General features: G+C 45.4%; 3 protein-coding genes across 3 annotated transcripts; 1 reads left to right on the top strand and 2 right to left on the bottom strand.

Moving 5' to 3' along the window:
* Positions 1 to 8,484: 8,484 nt before the first annotated feature.
* Positions 8,485 to 8,967, bottom strand: LOC306935010 (diphosphoinositol polyphosphate phosphohydrolase 1-like; the record flags this gene model as incomplete). Its single annotated transcript, XM_079517832.1, has 1 exon — positions 8,485 to 8,967. One exon carries the CDS (start codon positions 8,965 to 8,967, stop codon positions 8,485 to 8,487), a length of 483 nt encoding a protein of 160 aa, XP_079373958.1.
* A 776-nt stretch (positions 8,968 to 9,743) lies between these two features.
* Positions 9,744 to 10,916, top strand: LOC306935009 (inositol polyphosphate multikinase-like; the record flags this gene model as incomplete). Its single annotated transcript, XM_079517831.1, has 1 exon — positions 9,744 to 10,916. The coding sequence occupies one exon, from the start codon at positions 9,744 to 9,746 to the stop codon at positions 10,914 to 10,916; it is 1,173 nt and encodes a 390-aa protein (XP_079373957.1).
* Positions 10,917 to 11,012: 96 nt separating this feature from the next.
* On the bottom strand, positions 11,013 to 17,456 carry LOC306935008 (kelch domain-containing protein 3-like; the record flags this gene model as incomplete). Its single annotated transcript, XM_079517830.1, has 4 exons — positions 11,013 to 11,114; positions 13,054 to 13,080; positions 16,323 to 16,642; positions 16,754 to 17,456. The coding sequence occupies 4 exons, from the start codon at positions 17,454 to 17,456 to the stop codon at positions 11,013 to 11,015; spliced, it is 1,152 nt and encodes a 383-aa protein (XP_079373956.1).
* Positions 17,457 to 22,444: the final 4,988 nt, after the last annotated feature.

Raw genomic sequence — 22,444 nt, 5'->3', positions numbered from 1 at the left:
ACACACAAGGATTAATTTACCCTGAACTAGTCCTCTGTCTCACACACAAATATTCATTTACCCTGAACTAGTCCTCTGTCTCACACACAAATATTAATTTACCCTGAACTAGTCCTCTGTCTCACACACACAAGGATTCATTTACCCTGAACTAGTCCTCTGTCTCACACACACAAGGATTAATTTACCCTGAACTAGTCCTCTGTCTCACACACACAAGGATTCATTTACCCTGAACTAGTCCTCTGTCTCACACACACAAGGATTCATTTACACACACAAGGATTAATTTACCCTGAACTAGTCCTCTGTCTCACACACACAAGGATTAATTTACCCTGAACTAGTCCTCTGTCTCACACACACAAGGATTCATTTGTTTTCATTGAGCTGCATATTCAGTGCCACTTAAACCCTCTATAGTGGAGCAGATTAAGTCAATATATCATAAGAATCGTTCACTTGATCATACAAGCACCAAAATTGGCACACAAGTGCTTCGGAACCTACTCTCTCAGAAAAGTACGTTGTCCACTTGAAAAAACAAAATGGACACCACTTTTTCAAGATGGCCGCCATTCGAGGTGGTTTTAAACAGTGTTTGAGTTATATTGAGCTATACAATCCTATTTTGATGGCATATACATCAAAATATATGTTTCTGAGTATGATAAATCCAATTCTGCATTTAGAACATCAAAATTATTGAATATTATGATGATGTGGGACAAACAATGGGAATTAAATGATAAAGTGCGGCAGATTAAGTCCATATTCCATAATAATCCTTCATGTGGTGGTACAAGCACCAGATTTGGCACAAATGATGTCCAGGATGTACTTTCTAGGAAAATTATGTTTTCCAGCTGAGAATCCAAGATGGCCGACCAGTTTTCAAGATGGCCACCTCGTCAAATTAATAAGTAGAACTTTAGTGAACAGAAATGTGTGATCCACACATTGATCCAAACATCAAAATGAATGTATTCTGATGGTGTCAATTTAATTCCAATATGGCCGCCGGTTTTCAAGATGGGGGCTATTACGCAACTCAAAAATTGCGTTTTCGGAAGCTGTCTGATCACAGATATTGTTGAAGGGCAACATCACCATTCATTGAAATGCTGTGATCAAGCTCTATTGGTTTGTAATTTTGTATATAAGAGTGATGTCAAAGCACAACCAGGACACACTGGTGACATCACTGCTGTGAGACTCCGCATGGGGTTCAGTGTCGGCTTGTAACGTAGCTGTAGTTGTGGTTTACTAACTGTTGTAGTCGTGTACTCACTGTAGTTTGTAGTATACTTTAGTGTCCTAAATGCTATCTAATAAGCCCCTGTATACTGTATATCTCAAATAGAAGTTTAGTTAGTTGTAGCATTGTAGTTGATAGCCGCACCTGAATTGACAGGATGTGTCAGCGTGGGAGAGCTGAGACAAGGGTAACAGGGATTCAGTTACCTGGATGGTGTACAGATCGCACAGGACTTGCACTGGATGAATGGTCGGGCTAGGTGTAGGACACCAGATGCTTGAACCTAGATGCATCCCATATTTCAATGTGCTTTGATGTTTTGTACGTTTGGGTGGTAAAAGGATATAGCCCTCTGCCTTTAACCGTATAACACAAGATGTTCCGCTACTAAAACTGATTGGAGGAAGTGTCAAACAGATACGAAAGAGGAGTTGAAGTCTCCCCGTATTTCAGGCAATACACCTGTTGCCCATCATGTTAGACTCATCCAGATTGGATGATGGAGGTGGCAGTGAGGATACATTGAGGCAAAACAGTACAAAGTATCACCAAAATTGTCGGGCAAATGTTTAGCAACTGAAACTCCAGCGTTCCACTAAGAGAGCAGCTGAAATTCAGAATGATCCTGGTGAAGGACACGCAAAAATTCAAAGAGTGCAGTGCAGCGGATGTGATCTCCCCCCCATCGAAGCCCTGTATGACGATCGTTGTGTCAGCAAAGCTCGTCGTGGAATTATGAGGGACCCAAGCCATCCCAACCGCAGGCTGTTTGAGATGCTGCCACATGGAAAACCTTTTCGCAGTCTCGAAGCCACTGGAAATAGACTGCAAATAAGCTTCTTTCCCCAAACAATCAGATACATGAACGAACTGATAAGAACCAGGGCGAGTTTACCTAACTTTGCTACTACAGGGAAACATGTACATATGTTACTATTTTTCTAGCACTCTTTATTCTATCCCTTTGTTTTGCTGTGCTTGCTGTGTTTTTTGTTGTTTGAATATTATGCTATTATATCTATGCCGCTGCATTGTCTGTAAGGAAGCCAATTAAAAATAAGTTTTACTCTTATATACCTGTACATAAGATGTAACAATAAAGTCCAACCTTGAACCTTGATCTAGGTTCAAGCATCTGGTGCCCTACACCTAGCCCGACCGTTCATCCAGTGCCATTTAAGTCCTGTGCGATCTGTACACCATCCAGGTAACTGAAGCCCCTTGTCTCAGCTCTCCCACAATGGCACATCTTGTCAATCAGGTGCGGCTATCTAACTACAATACTACAACTAACTAAACTTCTAGTGGAGATATATACAGGGGCTAATTAGCATTTAGGACACTAAAGTATACAACAAACTACAGTGAGTACACTACAACAGTTAGTAAACCACAACTACAGCTATGCTACAAGCCGACACTGAACCCCATGCAGAGTCTCACAGCAGTGATGTCACCAGTGTGTCCTGGTTGTGCTTTGACATCACTCTTTATACAAAATTATAGAGCTTGATCACAGCATTTCAATGCATGATCAACGAATGATGTTGCCCTTCAACAATATCTATGATCATATACAGCTTCCGAAAACGCTAATTTTGAGTCACGTAATAACTGCATCTTGCAAACTGGCGGCCATATTGGAATTCAATTCCAACACCATTAAGTTCTTACAGTCAGAATACTTTCATTTTGATGTTTGGATCATTAACACATTTGAATTCTACTTCGAAAACCTTTTTGTTGTTTTGTTTTCTTGCATTTGGTGAGGCGGCCATCTTGAATACTGGCAGCCATCTTGGATTTTCAGCTGGATAAGGTACTTTTCATAGAAATACATCCTGGACATCATGTGTGCCAAATGTGGTGCTTGTACCACCAAGTGAAAGATTCTTATGGAATATTGACTTAATTTGCCCCAGCTTTTCGTTTAATTCCCATTGTATCATCATAATATTCAATCATTTTGAATTGGATTTCTCATACTCAGAAACATACATTTTGATGTATAGGCCATCACAATAAGATTATTCAATCAAACTATAGTTCAAACACTGTTTAAAACCATTTTGAAAGGCGGCCATCTTGAAAAATGGTGGCCATTTTGTTTTTTCAAGTGGACAACGTACTTTTCTGAGAGAGTAGGTTCTGAAGCACTTGTGTGCCAAATTTGGTGCTTGTATGATCAAGTGAACGATCGTTTCAGTAATCTGCTCCACTACTATCGTTTGAGTGGTGTAAACCACTCCTACAACTGGCTTTGTTAGTCTGTCTGTCTGTCTGTCTGTCTGTGCTCAAAAAATGAGCACGGTTGCTATGGTCACCCAGTTCACACGGGTGTGATTTCATTACGTCAGACATTACGTCAGACCACAGCTGACCTTACACCACTCAGTTCACACAGGTGTGATTTTTTACTAATGTTTTATCCCACAACTTTGTAACCCATTTATCCCACAATTTTGTAACCCATTTTTTCACCCAGTGTCAATTATCTTATGTAATCATGGGCGCTACACTTCCTCTGCCAACCTGGGGGGGCAGCGGACTGACTGACTGCTTCCTTCTATGCATGAGGAGTACAAGCTGCTTCTTTTCACCTGACAGGGGAGAGTTTCCCTGGCCAGACGTAGTGCGTGGAAGGAACACGTTATTCCGACCAGTTCCTTTCCCCTCCATCAGGGGGAGGTAGTTTAGAGAACAGGATTACTGCATGTTTTTGTGGGGGTACCTACCCTAGGGGACACGGGGAGAACATGTGAGGGTACCTACCCTAGGGGACACGGGGAGAACATGTGAGGGTACCTACCCTAGGGGACATGGGGAGAACATGTGAGGGTACCTACCCTAGGGGACACGGGGAGAACATGTGAGGGTACCTACCCTAGGGGACACGGGGAGAACATGTGAGGGTACCTACCCTAGGGGACACGGAGAGAACATGTGAGGGTACCTACCCTAGGGGACACGGGGAGAACATGTGAGGGTACTCTATTCCCTAATTACTGCTAAATCCTCCTGGACATTTTTCATTGTTCCTTTCGTGGTTTTCTGGGTCAGAAAATGTAGCCTATCTCTTGCACACTTCATGCGTCCCTAGGGGACACTGGGAGAACATGTGAGGGTACCTACCCTAGGGCAGGGGTTCTCAACGTTTTTGGCCGGGGACCCCCGGAAATGCTTTGGCAATGTCTCGGGACCCCCGCCCCGCCCCCTCCCGACCCCCAATATAAATTGACTGCTACAATAACCTTAAACCATTTTGGGCGGGAACCCCTTTTGGTGTTTTAAGCATTGTTATAATTTAGCTATTGAAAAATAGCAGATCTACAAGCTCATAGCGCGCCACTCGGTGGCGCGCTATGAGCTTGTAGGTCTGCTATTTTTAAAAAATCGTGAAAATATATATTTTTTTTTTATAAATAATTTGGGGACCCCCTAAAATAATTTGGCAACCCCCCGAGGGGTCGCGACCCACGGGTTGAGAACCCCTGCCCTAGGGGACACGGGGAGAACATGCAAACTCCACAGAAAGGCCCTTTCGCCAACCCTGCCTCGGGCACTGATGACGCGGAGGAGGGAACACGCCCCCAGTGCCCACAGCGTCCCCAGCGGGAATCGAACCCAGGACCTTCTAGCTCAGAAAATCTGCCTAGTCTGTGAGGCGACAGCACTACCGACTGTGCCACCATGACCCCACACTTCTGCTCGTTCACGAGCGGTTGAACGTGCAGAAAGAGAGACGGGTATGTTGCTGAAGTGTTCTAACTTGTGGCATCTAAGTCAACATGACATGGTTTGAATATTGGGTTAATTGTTCTGTCAGTGGCGTGCACAGATAGACACTAGGGGGTGCTAGAGCACCCCCTGCCCTTTTCCCTCTGGACAGCAATGTGCCCTTTTGAAAAGAATGAGAAAAAAAATGTATTTTTGTTGTACATTGTACACTGTGGACCATGGTGACATTGATACATTCTTGTTAAAAAGCTTCTAATATATTTTTTAGGCCCCAAAATGTTACATATCACACTATTAAAGGCAACCGGCCGGTTCCACGTGCTGCACAAGGTGCCCTTATTTCACTTGAGCACCTGCCCCTCTAAATGTCTGAACACCACTGCACTGTCGAGGTGCCTGCTACTAACTAATGTCTATTAGTTCTAAATCCTTTAGACCCGTTATTGACCTTATACAAACCTAGAAACGTACTTTAGTTACGTCACCATCAACAGCCAATAATGGACACACACACATAATATATATATAGACAGGACAAAAGCTATAAAAACCTGATTAAAGGGAGTACCAAACCTTTCTCAGTTGTTCCTAACATGATATTTCACATAGAATTGATTTCTACTACTAATGAGATAATTTGCATATTTGAATAAATGAGCAGATTATTATTTATTTTTTTGTGAATGCAGATTTTATCTCACTCAGGTGTAAGGATGTTTGCAATGTAACCAATGGGTATGTTTATAGTGTCTAATTAGCATAGATTATGCATATATAATGATAATACATGGTCATTTTCATTTTATTGATGTTCCAAGTACTTTATGCTCTTACAAATAGTATTATTCCTGTGCATCTAACCGTTGCAGAGGCAGTACATATCACAACAAATAGTTATTTGTCCACTTAGTAAGCTAATACTGTATGTCTATTAAATTAATTTGTAGGCTATAGCATTTATTATGACTTCTAGACAATATGTTTTAGTAACAAAGGTTACAGTCAGGCACAACATGAGATCAACTGACAAGTCTTATTAAAAGTCATCTGAATAATCACTCTCTGTCTGATGTATCTATTCTGGATCACTGCTGAGCACAAAATCACTGCCACTCTCTGATGAGGAAGAGGGTGTGTCCGATGTATCATCAGAGTATGTAGTAGTTTTATTTTTCTGCCTCTTTTTTTGCAGGTTGAATCTTTCGTTTACTTCCTTGACTTTCTGAGCTCTCCTCATCAGCCTTAACCTGACTCCGCCAGATGGGGCAGCAGAGAGTACACTGGGTTGGGGGAACCCAGTGTACTCTCTGCTGCCCCATCTGGCGGAGTCAGGTTACATCAGCCTCCTATCGCCACACTTTGATTTCTTGGGGAGGTTTTCTGCTCAGGTTTGGTGGGAACTGTGAACATGAGAACCAAACTGGGACAAGACCGTCATCTGTCTGTTGCCAGCCATTGTTCTCTGGTGTACGTGTGGTAATCGATATCCTGCTGATGTTCTCTGTTGTAGGGTAATCGATATCTTGCTGATGTTCTCTGTTGTAGGGTAATCGATATCTTGCTGATGTTCTCTGTTGTAGGGTAATCGACATCTTGCTGAAGACACTGTTTCCAGAATGCTGCTTGTAAATTACAGATGTTCTTGTGAGCTATACTTTTGTCAGGAAGAAGACCCAAACTTGACTTTACCCTCCGTCGCTCATGAATTCTGATTTGCGTTTCCACGTAGTCTTCCCCCTCTTTTTCCTGGGTACATTACTGTCCGCATGAAGAAGAACATGTTCTCAAGGTGTTTTAAAACCCATTTACCGCTACCATTACTTAATCCCTCCGTCGCGTCCTGCCAGGGTTTTATCGCGCGTGACACTTACTTTGAAGTCCAAATATCCGTAATCGCATTTTACTATGAAACCATTCCGTGTGTGTTGACGAAGCTGGTGCTTGTTCTCTCGGTCGGTGGTGGAAAAAGTGGACCGCGAGTATCACAGCGCCTGCTACAGGCCGTTGAAAACGCTTGTCTGGGACAAAGCGTCCTCTGCAATGTCGCTTCTGTGAGATAAAGCCGTCTGAAACCAGAGTCGGCAATGTAAGTGGATGCGCGCGCATTTTCAAAATGGCCGCGCCCATTGTGTCAGAAGCATAACAAAGCTAACGGACGGTAGATTTCGATACGATCGTATTAAAACATGCATTAATGAATACATCGCTGTTAAAACGGCTTTTCCGTTTGTGGCAGGCTACAAGATTCTACGTGTTAAAATTCCTATGTTCCTGGCGGGCAAACGATTAATAAGACTGGAACAATTCCCACTGAAGTCAGCAGGGTAGACTTGTTCTCTGCCACCATTTTCTTGAAAGGTTTAACCTTTCCGACTTTGTAGGATACGAGGTTGTGTCACATCCCGTAACCATAACGCTAAGCCGGCAAGACATCACATACGTCCTTCCCATATGGTTTACATACAGCACCAATGTCCACATATCTCTGTCTAATTTCATGAACCATTTCTCAACAGGATCAACTTTGCTAAAGGCAACAAACACAAGCAAAATAAATGTCAGTATCTGCAGCAACAACCACAACAGCTTTGTCTGATTGTCTGGATTCTGTATCTTAACAATACCTCAAATTACTGTTTGTGTGGTCTAATTGCACGGAAGTAGTGGCGGCCTTCTACAGCTTGTACACTTGATCCCTCTGCGATCGCTGCATCTACCCACCAGTCTCTGAAACCCAGAGTCCCATACTTTTTGCACATGATTTTGAGTTTCACCATGATGGTATGAACCTCACCACTTTGTCATACTTTCCCTCATTAAGCCATTGCAAGACTACCATCTTACAATATATGGCTTCATGAGTGTGCAAATATACACTGCAGTCCAAAGTCCTCTGCCATGTCAATCAGGAGATCCAGGTACCATTTGCAGTCATTTGGTGGTATAGAGGGACAACTTCCATGGAATCAACCAATGATGTTCTTGTCTCTGAGGTTGTTACTGCTTTCATGAAGGTAGTCCAAGACCCGACAGGTGGTTTCTCCATCTTGACTGATCACTTGGTCTCCAAGTGCCCCAACAATAATAATGAGATCAGGCTGATATCATAAAAAATAACTCATACATCTGCACTACACTAGAATAATAACTCATACATCTGCACTACACTAGAATAATTACTCGTTTGCATAATTGCTGTGCAAATCTCATCTAAAAACGTAATTGTAGATACAAATATGTTATATTTGATAAAAATGTGAATATTTTGTGGCCTAAAGGCAATTCCGTCAGCCTACTGCTAAAATTATCCATACAAAGATTATCAAATGATTTCCGCCCATGTGTCAAATATGCTAATTAACTCATTAATTATGGAACAATACACAAATATACATAGCAGACATGGATTCTACAGGAAAAAAATACGTGAGGATCAACAGAAAAGTCTGGTACGCCCTTTTATCGAATAGTTATAGGGTTTGCCATGTCTATAAGGGTGTTCCGTTGCTGCACCTGTCGCTGCTGGTCCTGCACCTCTTCTGGAGAGCCTCGAAGTAGGTGGCCTGCACGGGCTTGTGACACTCCAACACTTGTACTGCATCCTTTATTTTAAACCACTCCCTCTTTCTTCCAATGTTGACCGAGTCCTCCCAGTCGTCCAGCAGCTCGGTCACAACCATGGCGTAGACGTACGTCCTGTGTTTCTTAGCTCGGTTCTCAAACGCTCCAATGAAGCGACCCAGCGTCCCCTTGATGCCGGCCTCTTCGCACACTTCTCGAGCCGCGGCAGTGTTGGGCTCCTCCTCGGGCTCGATTCCTCCACCCGGGACGACCCATCGGTCAGGATGCCCACTGCTGCTCACCAGCAGCACCTCCTCTTCCGTCTCGCTCCTGAAGCACAGACACGCCGCCCGCTTCTTGTAGCCGTCCGCGTCGTACGTCCGCGTCTGGTTGGACCTGAGCTTCACCATGTCGGGTGTGTAGGGTGGAGGGGGGGCCTCAGAAGTATAGCAGAGCACAGTTGAGGCTCTACTAAGTTCTTAATTATGAGGAGAAAGGTCCTCCTTCGGGAACTGACGTTTTGCTTTAAGAGATTTCCTCTCGCAAATCTAGGAACACATCTTCACCGTTGCAACTGGTGTGGGGGTTTAATATGCTTTCTCTTAAGCAACGCTGTGCACAAGCTGTATCACTTCACTCACAGTATAGGTCAGAGTTAAAATGATTTATGTCCAGTAGTTCACCTGACTTAAATAGTATTAACCGCCAACGTATTGATGACATTGCCTTACTTTATATGGTGTTTTGCTCTCTAAGAGACACAGATCTCTAATATCGACCATCCAAGTCCAAGAGATAAACTGGTGCCTGACGTCATAGGATAAGAGTTGGACCCTCATCACAGACTAGCCTTATGCAGTCCTAGATCCACTCGTCATAGGATAGGAGTTGGACCCTCATCACAGACTAGATTTATGCAGTCCCAGATCCACTCGTCATAGGATAGGAGTTGGACCCTCATCACAGACTAGCCTTATGCAGTCCCAGATCCACTCGGAAGGCACGCTGTTATTTGACCTCGTTAACCTCACCTGCACACCACAGATTTATAAATTGAACGGGGCTGCTATCGTCACTGGTGACGTAATAGGGCAATATGTGAATCTATAAATACACAATCAACTTTATTTATTCATATTTGAAGAGCTTATTTGCATGAATGTGTAAATAAGCTCAGAATCAAGCGATGAAGGAACGCTCTCTGTCACCGGCCCCTGTGGGGGTCCACCCAGGGCCACCGCTCCTCTCCGGGAGCCCCCTGTCACTGGCCCCTGTGGGGGTCCACCCAGGGCCACCACTCCCCTTGGGGAGCCCCCCCGCCAACGATCAGAGCGGCCAGTACCCTTCGCTGGGGTCTCACCTGAATGGTTGTGTTCCGCTGCCAAATCAGGTGGCAGGTCACAGGTTCGGGGTGCATAAGGTAGGTATTTTCCAACATCCGGACGGAACTATTTTGAAACAGCTCAAATCATCACCGAGTGGCCAGCAAGAGATGCAATTTTATAGCATGGTGTATGCAGAGGACTGCTGCGATCCGTGTCTATTGGAACTCCAAAACCACCTGCCTGAATTTTACGGCACCTGGTCCTCTCCATCCAACCCCACAGACCTGTACCTGAAGCTAGAGGACGTAACGCGTCGATTCATCAAGCCGTGCATCATGGACGTCAAGCTGGGCCGCCAAACCTACGACCCATTTGCCTCGCGAGAGAAACAAGAACGTCGCATCGGAAAATACCCTCTGATGAAAGAAATGGGCTTTGCGGTTCTTGGCATGAGGATATATGATGCGTGCAGTGACAGTTTTGACCTCTACGATAAGAGCTATGGAAGAGGGCTAACTACAGACACTGTTATTAAAGACGGACTCGCCAAGTTCTTCCACGGCGGAGCAGGTGTGCGGAAGGATGCCGTGCTGGCCAGCATCCAGAAGGTACGCCGCATCCTCCGCTGGTTCCAATCCCAACAGCAGCTCGCCTTTTACGCGAGCTCCTTGCTCTTCGTCTACGAGGGCTTCCGCTCCTCCGTCAGCTCTCCGCCCTCGTCGAGCACGGAAAACGACCTGCCGTGGAAACACGTTGCCGAGAGAGAACCACCGCCGGACGGAAACAGCATCCGCTCACGACGGGAAAGCCAGCCGGGGGAGGAAGAGGAGCAGGAGGGCGAAGGTGAGACAGAGAGAAGAGCGCCACGGTGGGACAAAGAGATGGAGGGAGTGAAGGAAGGTGGGGAAGAGGTGGAGGTCCGCATGATTGACTTTGCACATACGTTTTCCAGTGATGGCCACGACCACGGCTACACCTACGGCCTGAAACACCTGCTGGCGGTGCTGGAGCAGATTCTACACGGCTCCTCCTAGGTGGCGCTGTGGAGCAGATTCTACACGGCTCCTCCTAGGTGGCGCTGTGGAGCAGATTCTACACGGCTCCTCCTAGGTGGCGCTGTGGAGCAGATTCTACACGGCTCCTCCTAGGTGTCTCTCCAAGAGACTCTGGTCTCTCCTCGCTCCAATCCTCCTGCTCTCGTCCACAGCGTCTCCTCTGTGATCTGGAGGACACTATAGTTCTGAGAGTGAGTAAATCCTACAATGAAGAGACCGGTTGATTTTTATTAGTATTATTATTATTATTATTTTTAGTTTAAAGTTTTATCTGGTGTCCCACCCGTTTTTGTTTGTTTTTGAGTGGTGAAAACCACTCCAACAACCAGCTTTGTCTGTACCCGTGTATGTACCCGTGTACCTGTACGTGTGTGTACCTGTACGTGGGACCCAAAAAAATGAGCATGGTTACTATGGTCACTGACATTACGTCAGACCACAGCTGATCAGGCTATATAAGACCTTGCACCACTCAGTTCACACGGGTGTGATTTTTTATTAATGAACTGAAAAGTAGGAAATGATTAATTAGGTTGATATTTTTTTTGAGGTGTTAGCCCCTCCTATGCCCAGCTTTGTGTGTCTCTGTGTACCACGGAAATGATTTCATTGGCTGAGCACGGAATGTGATGTATGATAAGAGCACCCCCCTTTTTAGCATTAGTCTGATTGTGCAGATGTTCTGGTAGGGCATGAACACCTTTCATGTTTGTAGTTTTCCTTTTTGCAGGTTTAATGTGCCTTTTTATCAATAGTTGTTTTTTTGTTTCTATCTAGTTCTCTTCATTATTATATCCGTCATTGATAGATTATGTGAGTAGAGCCTGCAGTGCAGCCCTCATAGCCTATATATATATATATATATATATATATATATATATATATATATATAATATGTGTGTGTAAAGCCTTTACCTCTAGGCTAAACAGCAGAGCAACTGAACTGGGTTGAACTTTATTTTGACGCGTGCATGATTAATTCAATATCCGGTTGTTTAATCTCTTTTGGATATGTCAATCCATTTATTAACAACATCCACTTTTTTGCAGCAGTAACTCAAAACTTAAATATAACTGTAAACTTATACAAACAAACAAACTGAACCACCGACCACGCACGGTCGTCTTCCCCTGTCGCACCCGAGTGCCATCACCTAGTGACAGGCAATAAAGGTAACCATTAAACCACCCACCGTTCTGACTGACGGCATGATATCTAGACACATTCAATTCATTCAAATAAATAATACAAAATAAACAAAAGCATTTTGGCTCCAACACACCGGCCCCTAATTGGGAATGGCAGGAGGCTGTGAGCAATTCAATTCAATATTTACATAATGGAGCCAAGAATTTATACAAAATAACTAAAAAAACAATCCTCTCTTAGAGGTTTAAGTGTCTGCTTCGTGAATCAAACAAAGCTTGGTTACTTATTGATTTTCAGCCATGCAGAACGCACTATAGTCCTTTCCGGTCGGGATAGGACTAGTTCGTTCTGCAGTTTAGAGGCATTGGTACCTATCAATAATCTGAATGCGTGGAAGAACAAGTTACAACCCCATTCAAATATGGCCAGCTCCTCTTCTTTATTGATGTTACTGGTCGTAACAGGCATTTTCTTCTGAGTGTAAACCTTGGGCAGGTCATAGAACTGTTCTCCAGTGAGGCTTGAGATTTCCAGGTCTGTCAGCATATAGCCGGAGACAATGGTTAGTAAGCCGAATTTGGCTTTCCTTCCATTCAGATTCAACTTTTTCATCAGGGCCTCTGAAGAAAAGGTGTCGGTACTGCCGGGATCAAGGAATGCATAGGTTTCAATTATTTTGTGTCCCTTGCTGGACTTCACCTGTACCTGTACAGGTAAGATTGACAGAACACCGGCCCCCGTTTGTCCACAAGTCTGCAAAGAGACCTGTGCATTACTCACCGATGGTTTCTTTGGTTGGTTTGTTTATGTGTTGCTTGCTCTCTGCTTTTGATCAAATTCGATATGAAGAATACTGGGATGTTTTTTGTTGCACACCTTGCAAATCAAACGGTCATCACAAAATGTACTTAAATGTCCAATGCGAAGGCAGCCAAAACAGATTCATTTTTGCTTTATAAAAGTAACCTTGTCCCTGTGGGACTTCTTCTCCATCTGTGGACATTGGTCGAGAGTGTGATCTTTAGAACAGCATACACAAGTGTTGGTGTTGTGAGCAGATGCATTACTTTGCTTTGGAACGTGTGGAGATCCTGCTTGGTCTTCTACTTCAGGCTGAGGGGTTTTGATAGTAGTGGCAAAACTGTGTCCTTTGAACTTGGGTTTGCTCTGTGACTTCATTTTGTTCATCAGCATTCCTGTACCCTGTGTGGGATTCTGAATGTCTCCAAAGACTGGATCAGACACATTATTGACCTTGCGCTCAATGAAAGTCACAATATCTGTGAATTGGGGTCGGAGGTTCGGAGGTGGTGTCTTTCCATTATCCCACACGCAGAGACTCTCCAAATCTCTCTTAGCTTATAGCGTGTGAAAACGTGTACGTCACCAAGAGGAGGGTGGCGTCTGAAAAGCTAGGGACGGCCCCCTCTCGTGGGCATTAAATTCTAGCCCACATCACTCAGAATAGAGTGACGGTGGTATGTTTTTGTAAATATTGAGCTCGTTCTTGGCGACAACATAGTGAACCAACACCAGGATGGATAGAAAGAACGTCAGGCCCAAATACATTACAAGGACAAGTAAAATGTTGTGAACAAACACGGCTGTGCTTAGATACTTTGTTGAACGTTATGTCTCTGCGCCCGTGCGCCGTACAGCCGAGATCCAAGCCATTCTACGTATTTTTGTAAACTCGTCAATCTGGGTTCCTTGATGCTGTCTCCATGCTGGAAAGCTGAAAATCTAATTCCGTTTTCTGGCTCATTCCCTCGACGTGACCTGCTGTGGCACTTATTTACTGAGCAAGTCTGCACCATTGTGAGGTCAGTTTAAAAAAAGAACGTATACAAGCACACTGGATAGTCGCTCAATGTAAACAAACCAGACAAGCCAACAAGTATGGCGGCCGCTACCACGTGACACATATGTTGACGCCCCCTCCAGGAGATTTTGGTACACACTATATGGATAGTACATGAAGCCGGCGATGGCGCTGAGCGGAGGCGTGTGCTGTGCCTCGTCACCGTGTGCTGGACCACCCACGATGTCGTCCTCGACTTCTACGACCCCTTCCCCCCGAGGTCAGTGTACCACCCCTTAACCCATTTAGACCTGAGGACGATTCTACAAATGTCTTCTTCTAAATCCACAGTTTTCTAAAATGTATTCTCATGAGAATTCCTTTCATGTCAAGGACCTCCAGAATTATCTCTATTGGGCCACGGACCCCCCATCTCAAAATATGTTGTTCCAGGGACCCCCCAGAAGAAAAGATTTGAGTTCAAAACGTTCGCTCTGAAATAATATATATTCAAAGATTTGCGCCAAATTTGAAAGATTTTTCAAAAATAGCAGACCTACACGCTTGTAGCGTGGCACTGGGTGCCACGCTATGAGCTTGTAGATCTGTTATTTTTCAATAGCTAAAGTATAAAATAATGCTTAAAACACCAAAACTAATATACTGCTCATGACGGAACGTTCCGCCAATTAAAATCCAACCGGCAACTGCTTCTGGCGGAATGTTCCGTCGATTAAGCTTTATTATTGATATCAAACTGGATCGCTGTATTCTATTTATTTTTTTTGCTTGGCCTTTCCTTCTTCAGCGATCCTAGGCCAGTTTCGAACATGCGCACTGCCGTTCACTTCTTGTATACAGCCGGACTAAAAAGCTGAAAAACTCTAAATCTACGGAGCTCTCCATTGTTTTGACAAAACGTGCAATGTTCGGAGGTCTTTTCTGATTATCTAGAGCAAGGATGGCCTCGCTAGCATTGACGCTAATATTTAGCATCTAAAATGGACGCCACAAACAGACACATGGTGCAACACACTAAAACCAAGTAGATCCAGGTCGGCAGTCAATCGTTGGCTCTTGCGTCCACCAGGTGGCAGTGTGTTAATTCCTCCCAAGGTCCGCGATAGTTTTTTTTAACCTGAGTGCGCATCTGCGACAGACAGTGTCACCTTATAGTCTTTAACCACTTTAGCCATTATTTTAAACTTCAGCTGTTGAAAAATAGCAGATCTAAAAGCTCATAGGGCGGCACCGAGTGCCGCACTACAAGCTTGCAGATCTGCTATTTGTTTTGTATTGTGAAAACGTGGTGCAAATCTTTGAATTAGAATATTTCACAGTTTAACTCAAAATGTCGTAAAAGGACCTATAACATAAAATTCAACCTTTTCAATACAAATGTTTGTGTTTTTTGCACTCCTCTATATATTTTATATCCCTACTAACTCATCATATTGGGACTTTTATGGAAATTGCTTTCAGGAACAGTTCAACTGATTTGGTCATATGTGTGATGTCATCAGTATCGCCCTACTTTGTATAATTCCTCCACCTCTTCAGTCTTCAGTTCCAAATTTGCATTCCCACTTTGTTTACAATGTCCGCCATTGTTGATTTTCCAAGCTGGCATGGAATGGAAACAAGCCTGGTTTTATCTAGCATCAGTATTATAATGACTCGCATATTAAATAAGTTGCATATCAGCGCCCCCACCACTTCAGGACATTGTGGTACTGCAACTAAAACTGCTTCAGAGGCCAGAAATAAATGACAAGGACTGGTTACATCAGAGTGGTGATTGAGGCTCAAACCATTAGAAAAAACTAAAGTGCATGTTATAGCTGCTTTAATGATTACAGCATATCTGGTTTCAGTATTTATTTATTTATTCATGATATATTTTCTCGCAAGACATGGCCAAAGCATTTCCGGGGGTCCCCAGCCAAAAAAAGCATTGAGAACCCCTGTTAGAGTAGTGGTTTTCAACCAGTGGTCCTTGAAGGGGTTCCAGGTGGTCCACCAGGTAAATGATGTAGAGTTCGTAACCAAAAGGACACTCATTAGACCTTTAACTCTCTAGTTTATTTTTTCCCTGGAGCCAAGGTATGGCAAGATGTGCGTGCGTGCGTGCGTGCGTGCGTGCGTGCGTGCGTGTGTGTGTGTGTGTGCGTGCGTGCGGGCACAGGGGAGACAGCAGTGCAAAATTAATCAATTTGTAATATAATAATGTACTCCCATTGATGATCCGATCACCATATAAGAATATTATGCATACGCCATGTTAGCTAGAGTTACATATAGATCATGCTGAGCTAAACATGTTTGTTTAATCTTTAAGTATATGCCATATGCATATATGCCATATGCAGGGCCAAATTAGCCACTGGGGCCGCGGCCCAGGGGCCCTTCCCATATGGCACCATATAGCATATACCATATGGCACGCTGCCATAGTGTGCCATAGCCAGTTGACGCCACTGCAGCCTTTTTGGTCAGTCATGGCTGCCAGTTCCCAGCGGATGCCGTGCGGGAGTTCAGACTGCTCCAGACCGTACTGAATAACCGCCAGCTTGCATAGCGACTTGAGACTTGGGCTGAAGTCTAAGATGTGAAGGTCATCATTGACTACTTGGCACTGTTTAAGTCCCCCACAGATGATGACACGATTTCCCACCATGCAACAGCAGCCGAAAAACACCCTGAACGGGTCATCGTCGTTCACATTGAGCTTAACCTCCTTCCAGGAGACGGTCTCTGGGTTGAATTTCAACGCATCATTTAAGGTCCAACGTCCAACATCATCCTCACCACAGTAGCCACCACCAAATATGTACAGCTCTCCATTGTAGACAAAGGCTGAATGACCACAGCGTCCTTTCGGAAGAAGCTGTGCAGGAGGAGTGTTTAGCCAGAGGTTGGTCTCTGTGTCAAACACTCTGATGTTGTTGTAGAATGTCGTCCACTCCCCTTTTCCACCAAATATAAACATCTTTGTCCCCATGATGGTGGCAGAGTGATAGCGTGAATTCGGGGGCAGGGTTCCCCCGTAGTTAATTAAAGACCAGCCCATCGTGGTGGTGTCCAGCTTGTAGATCTCATTAGTGAATCTAGTCAGCTCACCTCCACCTCCATGGACATACATGTCCTTCCTCAAGACACAGGCTGAGTGGCCCCACCTCGCCTCTGGAACCGTCCCAGAAACCTCAGTATCGATCCATCTGTTGGCGTCGACGTCAAATGCATAAAGCACGTTGTCGCGAGCGTCTTGTTCACCCACATACAACCCACCCCAGACGTAGACGATATCTCCGATCAGCACGGCTGTGTGGTAGATGCGCGTGCAGGGAACCTCAGGGGGGCGCTCTCCTCCTGCGGTTGTAACTCGGGGCAACGTCGTCCATCTCAGAGACACTGTGTTGAAGACGCACACGACGATCGGATCCTCTCGACGTTTCCTGCTGTCGTTCTGAGAAAGGAAACCTCCGAAGGAGTAGATTCTGTCTCCCACTGCGGTGGCAGCAAGTTTACCACATGGGGCTGATTGAAGCTTCACCGTACAGCACAACATTTTCTTCCGTCCTGCTCTGTCGAAGGAAGAATCTCACTGCATGCTCTACTTCTTATAGTGGAGGCCAGTCTATGACATCAGTCTGTGTCTATGTGACATCATGACATCAGTACTATGATGTCAGTAGCCTCACATCAGAGAATCTCTACATTTGGGCAACGTTTCAACCCAAATGGAAAATACGTTCTGAAATGATCAATATTGAAAGAGCCGGTAAAGGGATTTCCATTATTTGTTTCCGTTGTACTGTATGTGTGTAGATCTGCTACAATTGCTGTTTTTTGAATTTGAAAGCTGAAAATAGTAACTCATTAATAGTACCTCCAGAATCACCAACCATTAATCTCTATGGAGGACCGTCTTATTTTGAAAGCCGAAACAGAGAATCAGGAAGTGAATAATCTCTATGCAATAGCCAGGTTGTCGACTGAAGGAGTCTCAGAAATCTATGGTTGTGCCCCCAGCCTCTATAACCAGTAAGACACCCTGAGCGAGAGAAGCGACCTCACCCTAAAGGGAGAGGTCCGCCTGGGTGACGGCATACGGCAGACTGCCGGACGAGCGCTGGCGCTTTGGCATGCGGGGGTCAGATCAACATAAGGCATGTCATTAGACCGACAACCTACCTCACACGGTGTGAGGTAGGTTGTCGGTCTAATGACAGTCGGACCAATAGGGTGTGAGGTAGGTTGTCGGTCTAATGACAGTCGGACCAATAGGGTGTGAGGTAGGTTGTCGGTCTAATGACAGTCGGACCAATAATAGTGTCGGAACTAAAGCCTGTACCCTGAAATCCTGCATCTCGCGTCCGTCACTCCACCTTATGTGCTTGTCAATCCATCATGCCTTGTGACATCATGGAGACCCTTAGATCTCCATATATGGATCTGACCTTGTGATATAATGGCCATCTCCATATATGAAGATCACGACACTGACCTAATCTAACCCTGGATAACCCTACTGTACATGGAGAAGACATGGATCTTCACCTAAATCTGCATATATGGAGCCGGCCAGCAACTCAATGGTTGCTCTGACCTCATCAAACCGTGTACACTCAAGACAATGCTTCATATATGGCCAGTACAGAATTCATTCCATATGTTGATCTGACCCCCGCATGCCAAAGCGCCAGCGCTCGCCCGGCAGTCTGCCGTATGCCGTCACCCAGGCGGACCTCTCCCTTTAGGGCGAGGTCGCTTCTCTCGCTCAGGGTGTCTTACTGGTTATAGAGGCTGGGGGCACAACCATAGATTTCTGAGACTCCTTCAGTCGACAACCTGGCTATTGCATAGCGATTATTCACTTCCTGATTCTCTGTTTCGGCTTTCAAAATAAGACGGTCCTCCATAGAGATTAATGGTTGGTGATTCTGGAGGTACTATTAATAAGTTACTATTTTCAGCTTTCAAATTCAAAAACAGCAATTGTAGCAGATCTACACACATACAGTACAACGGAAACAAATAATGGAAATCCCTTTACCGGCTCTTTCAATATTGATCATTTCAGAACGTATTTTCCATTTGGGTTGAAACGTTGCCCAAATGTAGAGATTCTCTGACGTGAGGCTACTGACATCATAGTACTGATGTCATGATGTCACATAGACACAGACTGATGTCATAGACTGGCCTCCACTATAAGAAGTAGAGCATGCAGTGAGATTCTTCCTTCGACAGAACAGGACGGAAGAAAATGTTGTGCTGTACGGTGAAGCTTCAATCAGCCCCATGTGGTAAACTTGCTGCCACCGCAGTGGGAGACAGAATCTACTCCTTTGGCGGTTTCCTTTCTCAGAACGACAGCAGGAAACGTCGAGAGGATCCGATCGTCGTGTGCGTCTTCAACACAGTGTCTCTGAGATGGACGACGTTGCCCCGAGTTACAACCGCAGGAGGAGAGCGCCCCCCCTGAGGTTCCCTGCACGCGCATCTACCACACAGCCGTGCTGATCGGAGATATCGTCTACGTCTGGGGTGGGTTGTATGTGGGTGAACAAGACGCTCGCGACAACGTGCTTTATGCATTTGACGTCGACGCCCACAGATGGATCGATACTGAGGTTTCTGGGACGGTTCCAGAGGCGAGGTGGGGCCACTCAGCCTGTGTCTTGAGGAAGGACATGTATGTCCATGGAGGTGGAGGTGAGCTGACTAGATTCACTAATGAGATCTACAAGCTGGACACCACCACGATGGGCTGGTCTTTAATTAACTACGGGGGAACCCTGCCCCCAAATTCACGCCATCACTCTGCCACCATCATGGGGGCAAAGATGTTTATATTTGGTGGAAAAGGGAAGTGGACGACATTCTACAACAACATCAGAGTGTTTGACACAGAGACCAACCTCTGGCTAAACACTCCTCCTGCACAGCTTCTTCCGAAAGGACGCTGTGGTCATTCAGCCTTTGTCTACAATGGAGAGCTGTACATATTTGGTGGTGGCTACTGTGGTGAGGATGATGTTGGACGTTGGACCTTAAATGATGCGTGGAAATTCAACCCAGAGACCGTCTCCTGGAAGGAGGTTAAGCTCAATGTGAACGACGATGACCCGTTCAGGGTGTTTTTCGCCTGCTGTTGCATGGTGGGAAATCGTGTCATCATCTGTGGGGGACTTAAACAGTGCCAAGTAGTCAATGATGACCTTCACATCTTAGACTTCAGCCCAAGTCTCAAGACGCTATGCAAGCTGGCGTTTATTCAGTACGGTCTGGAGCAGTCTGAACTCCCGCACGGCATCCGCTGGGAACTGGCAGCCATGACTGACCAAAAAGGCTGCAGTGGCGTCAACTGGCTATGGCACACTATGGCAGCGTGCCATATGGTATATGCTATATGGTGCCATATGGGAAGGGCCCCTGGGCCATGGTCGATCTGATCAATCGATCGCACGCGTGACAGAGAGGCAGACAGACGATCCACTTGATGAAAGTCGTTTGGAGCCAAAAGATAAAAAAATTGCTTTTCAGCCCTCTTTGTGTCCGGTATAGCTCAGTCGGTAGAGCTCTCGCCTTTGCACCACAAGTTCATGGGTTCGATCCCGGGCACCGCCAACTCGCCAAGCGTATGAGGAGCACGGCTTGAAGTCGTGCGGGGACTGGAGTAACTGGGAGCTGATGGTAGGTGTGGGCCAGCGCTCCACCTCAGCAATCCATCTAGCACGTTGTAACGGGGACAGACTCCATCTCCCAGGGGTCTATAGTGCATTGTAACGGGGACAGACTCCATCTCCCAGGGATCTATAGGGCATTGTAACAGGGATAGACTCCATCTCCCAGGGTGTCTAGCGCATTGTTACGGGGATAGACTCCATCTCCCAGGGTGTCTAGCGCATTGTTATGGGGATATACTCCATCTCCCAGGGGTCTGTAGGGCATTGTAACAGGGATAGACTCCATCTCCCAGGGTGTCTAGCGCATTGTTACGGGGATAGACTCCATCTCCCAGGGTGTCTAGCGCATTGTTACGGGGTAGACTCCATCTCCCAGGGGTCTGTAGGGCATTGTTACGGGGATAGACTCCATCTCCCAGGGTGTCTAGCGCATTGTTACGGGGATAGACTCCATCTCCCAGGGTGTCTAGCGCATTGTTACGGGGATAGACTCCATCTCCCAGGGTGTCTAGCGCATTGTTACGGGGATAGACTCCATCTCCCAGGGTGTCTAGCGCATTGTTACGGGGATAGACTCCATCTCCCAGGGGTCTGTAGGGCATTGTAACGGGGACACACTCCATCCCCCCCAGAAAATAAAATAAGTAAATTAAAAATAATAATAATAATGCAATCAAAATAACGTTTAGGTCTAGCACAGCAGGCCAAATGTACTCCACTACAAGGAAAAGTAGCTCAGTCACAATGTTACTATAAGAGTTAAAAAAAATACTTTGCTTTTAAATATAATAAGTAGGCCTACATGCTTAGCATCAACAATACTTAAAGCAAGTACATCTCTTAATATCAATGAATTGCTGTAATGTTTTCACAATTATTTTATAGGACTTTGTTCCAGAGAAACCACGACGTGAGATAGAGTACTATCTAAGTTACAAAACAAATCTAATACTCATGTATATTTACTCGATTAGTGTCCACCTCTGCACAGAAGACAGCATCTCTCTCTCTCTCTCTCACTCTCTCTCTCTCTCTCAGCAGCAGAATCCCCAGCAGTGTAGTAGTACGGTAAACTCCATTTAGTTTGGAGGCAGCGGCAGACAGTGTTGTCTTGTAAGGTCTCTCTCTCTCTCTCTATCTCTCTCTCTCTCTTTGGGGTGTTGTCTTGTAAGGTCTCTCTCTCTCTCTCGGGTGTTGTCTTGTAAGGTCTCTCTCTCTCTCTCTCTGGGGTGTTGTCTTGTAAGGTCTCTCTATCTCTCTCTCTCTCTCTCTCTCTCTCGGGTGTTGTCTTGTAAGGTCTCTCTCTCTCTCCGGGATGTTGTCTTGTAAGGTCTCGCTCTCTCTCTCTCTCTCTCTCTCTCTCTCTCTCTCTTTGGGGTGTTGTCTTGTAAGGTCTCGCTCTCTCTCTCTCTCTCTCTCTCTCTCTCTCTCTCTCTCTCTCTCTCTCTTGTGTTGTCTTGTAAGGTCTCTTTCTCTCTCTCTCTCTCTCTCTCTCTCTCTCTCTCTCTTTGGGGTGTTGTTGTTGGTGATGCTACCATCACCTTACTGAACCTTCTATTCAAACACCTGGAAGTTAGCAAGAAACATGCAAGGCAACGTTACATTGTGGGGCTGTCCTCCCCGCCATCGAGGAAGTGATTTAGCTGCCGTCTGTATTATTATTGTATTATTATTATAATATGGAGCCCCCCCACAGACGGAACAGTCACCACACAGACAAGGAAATTGTACGATCGCCCTGATCCAGTCCCGTCCCCCCCCCCCCCAACGGAAGAATTACCAGTTTGTTCAGGTATATGATACAGGTATGGCGAACGCTCGCCAAGTTGCCTAATGTGCCCCGGTCTATTGGGATAGATTGCCC

Source organism: Electrona antarctica, assembly GCF_951216825.1.
Source record: "Electrona antarctica genome assembly, chromosome: 13".
NCBI classification, from domain to species: Eukaryota; Metazoa; Chordata; class Actinopteri; order Myctophiformes; family Myctophidae; genus Electrona; species Electrona antarctica.
The sequence above is the reverse complement of the archived record's forward strand: the minus strand, read 5'-3'. Positions and strand labels throughout refer to the sequence as shown.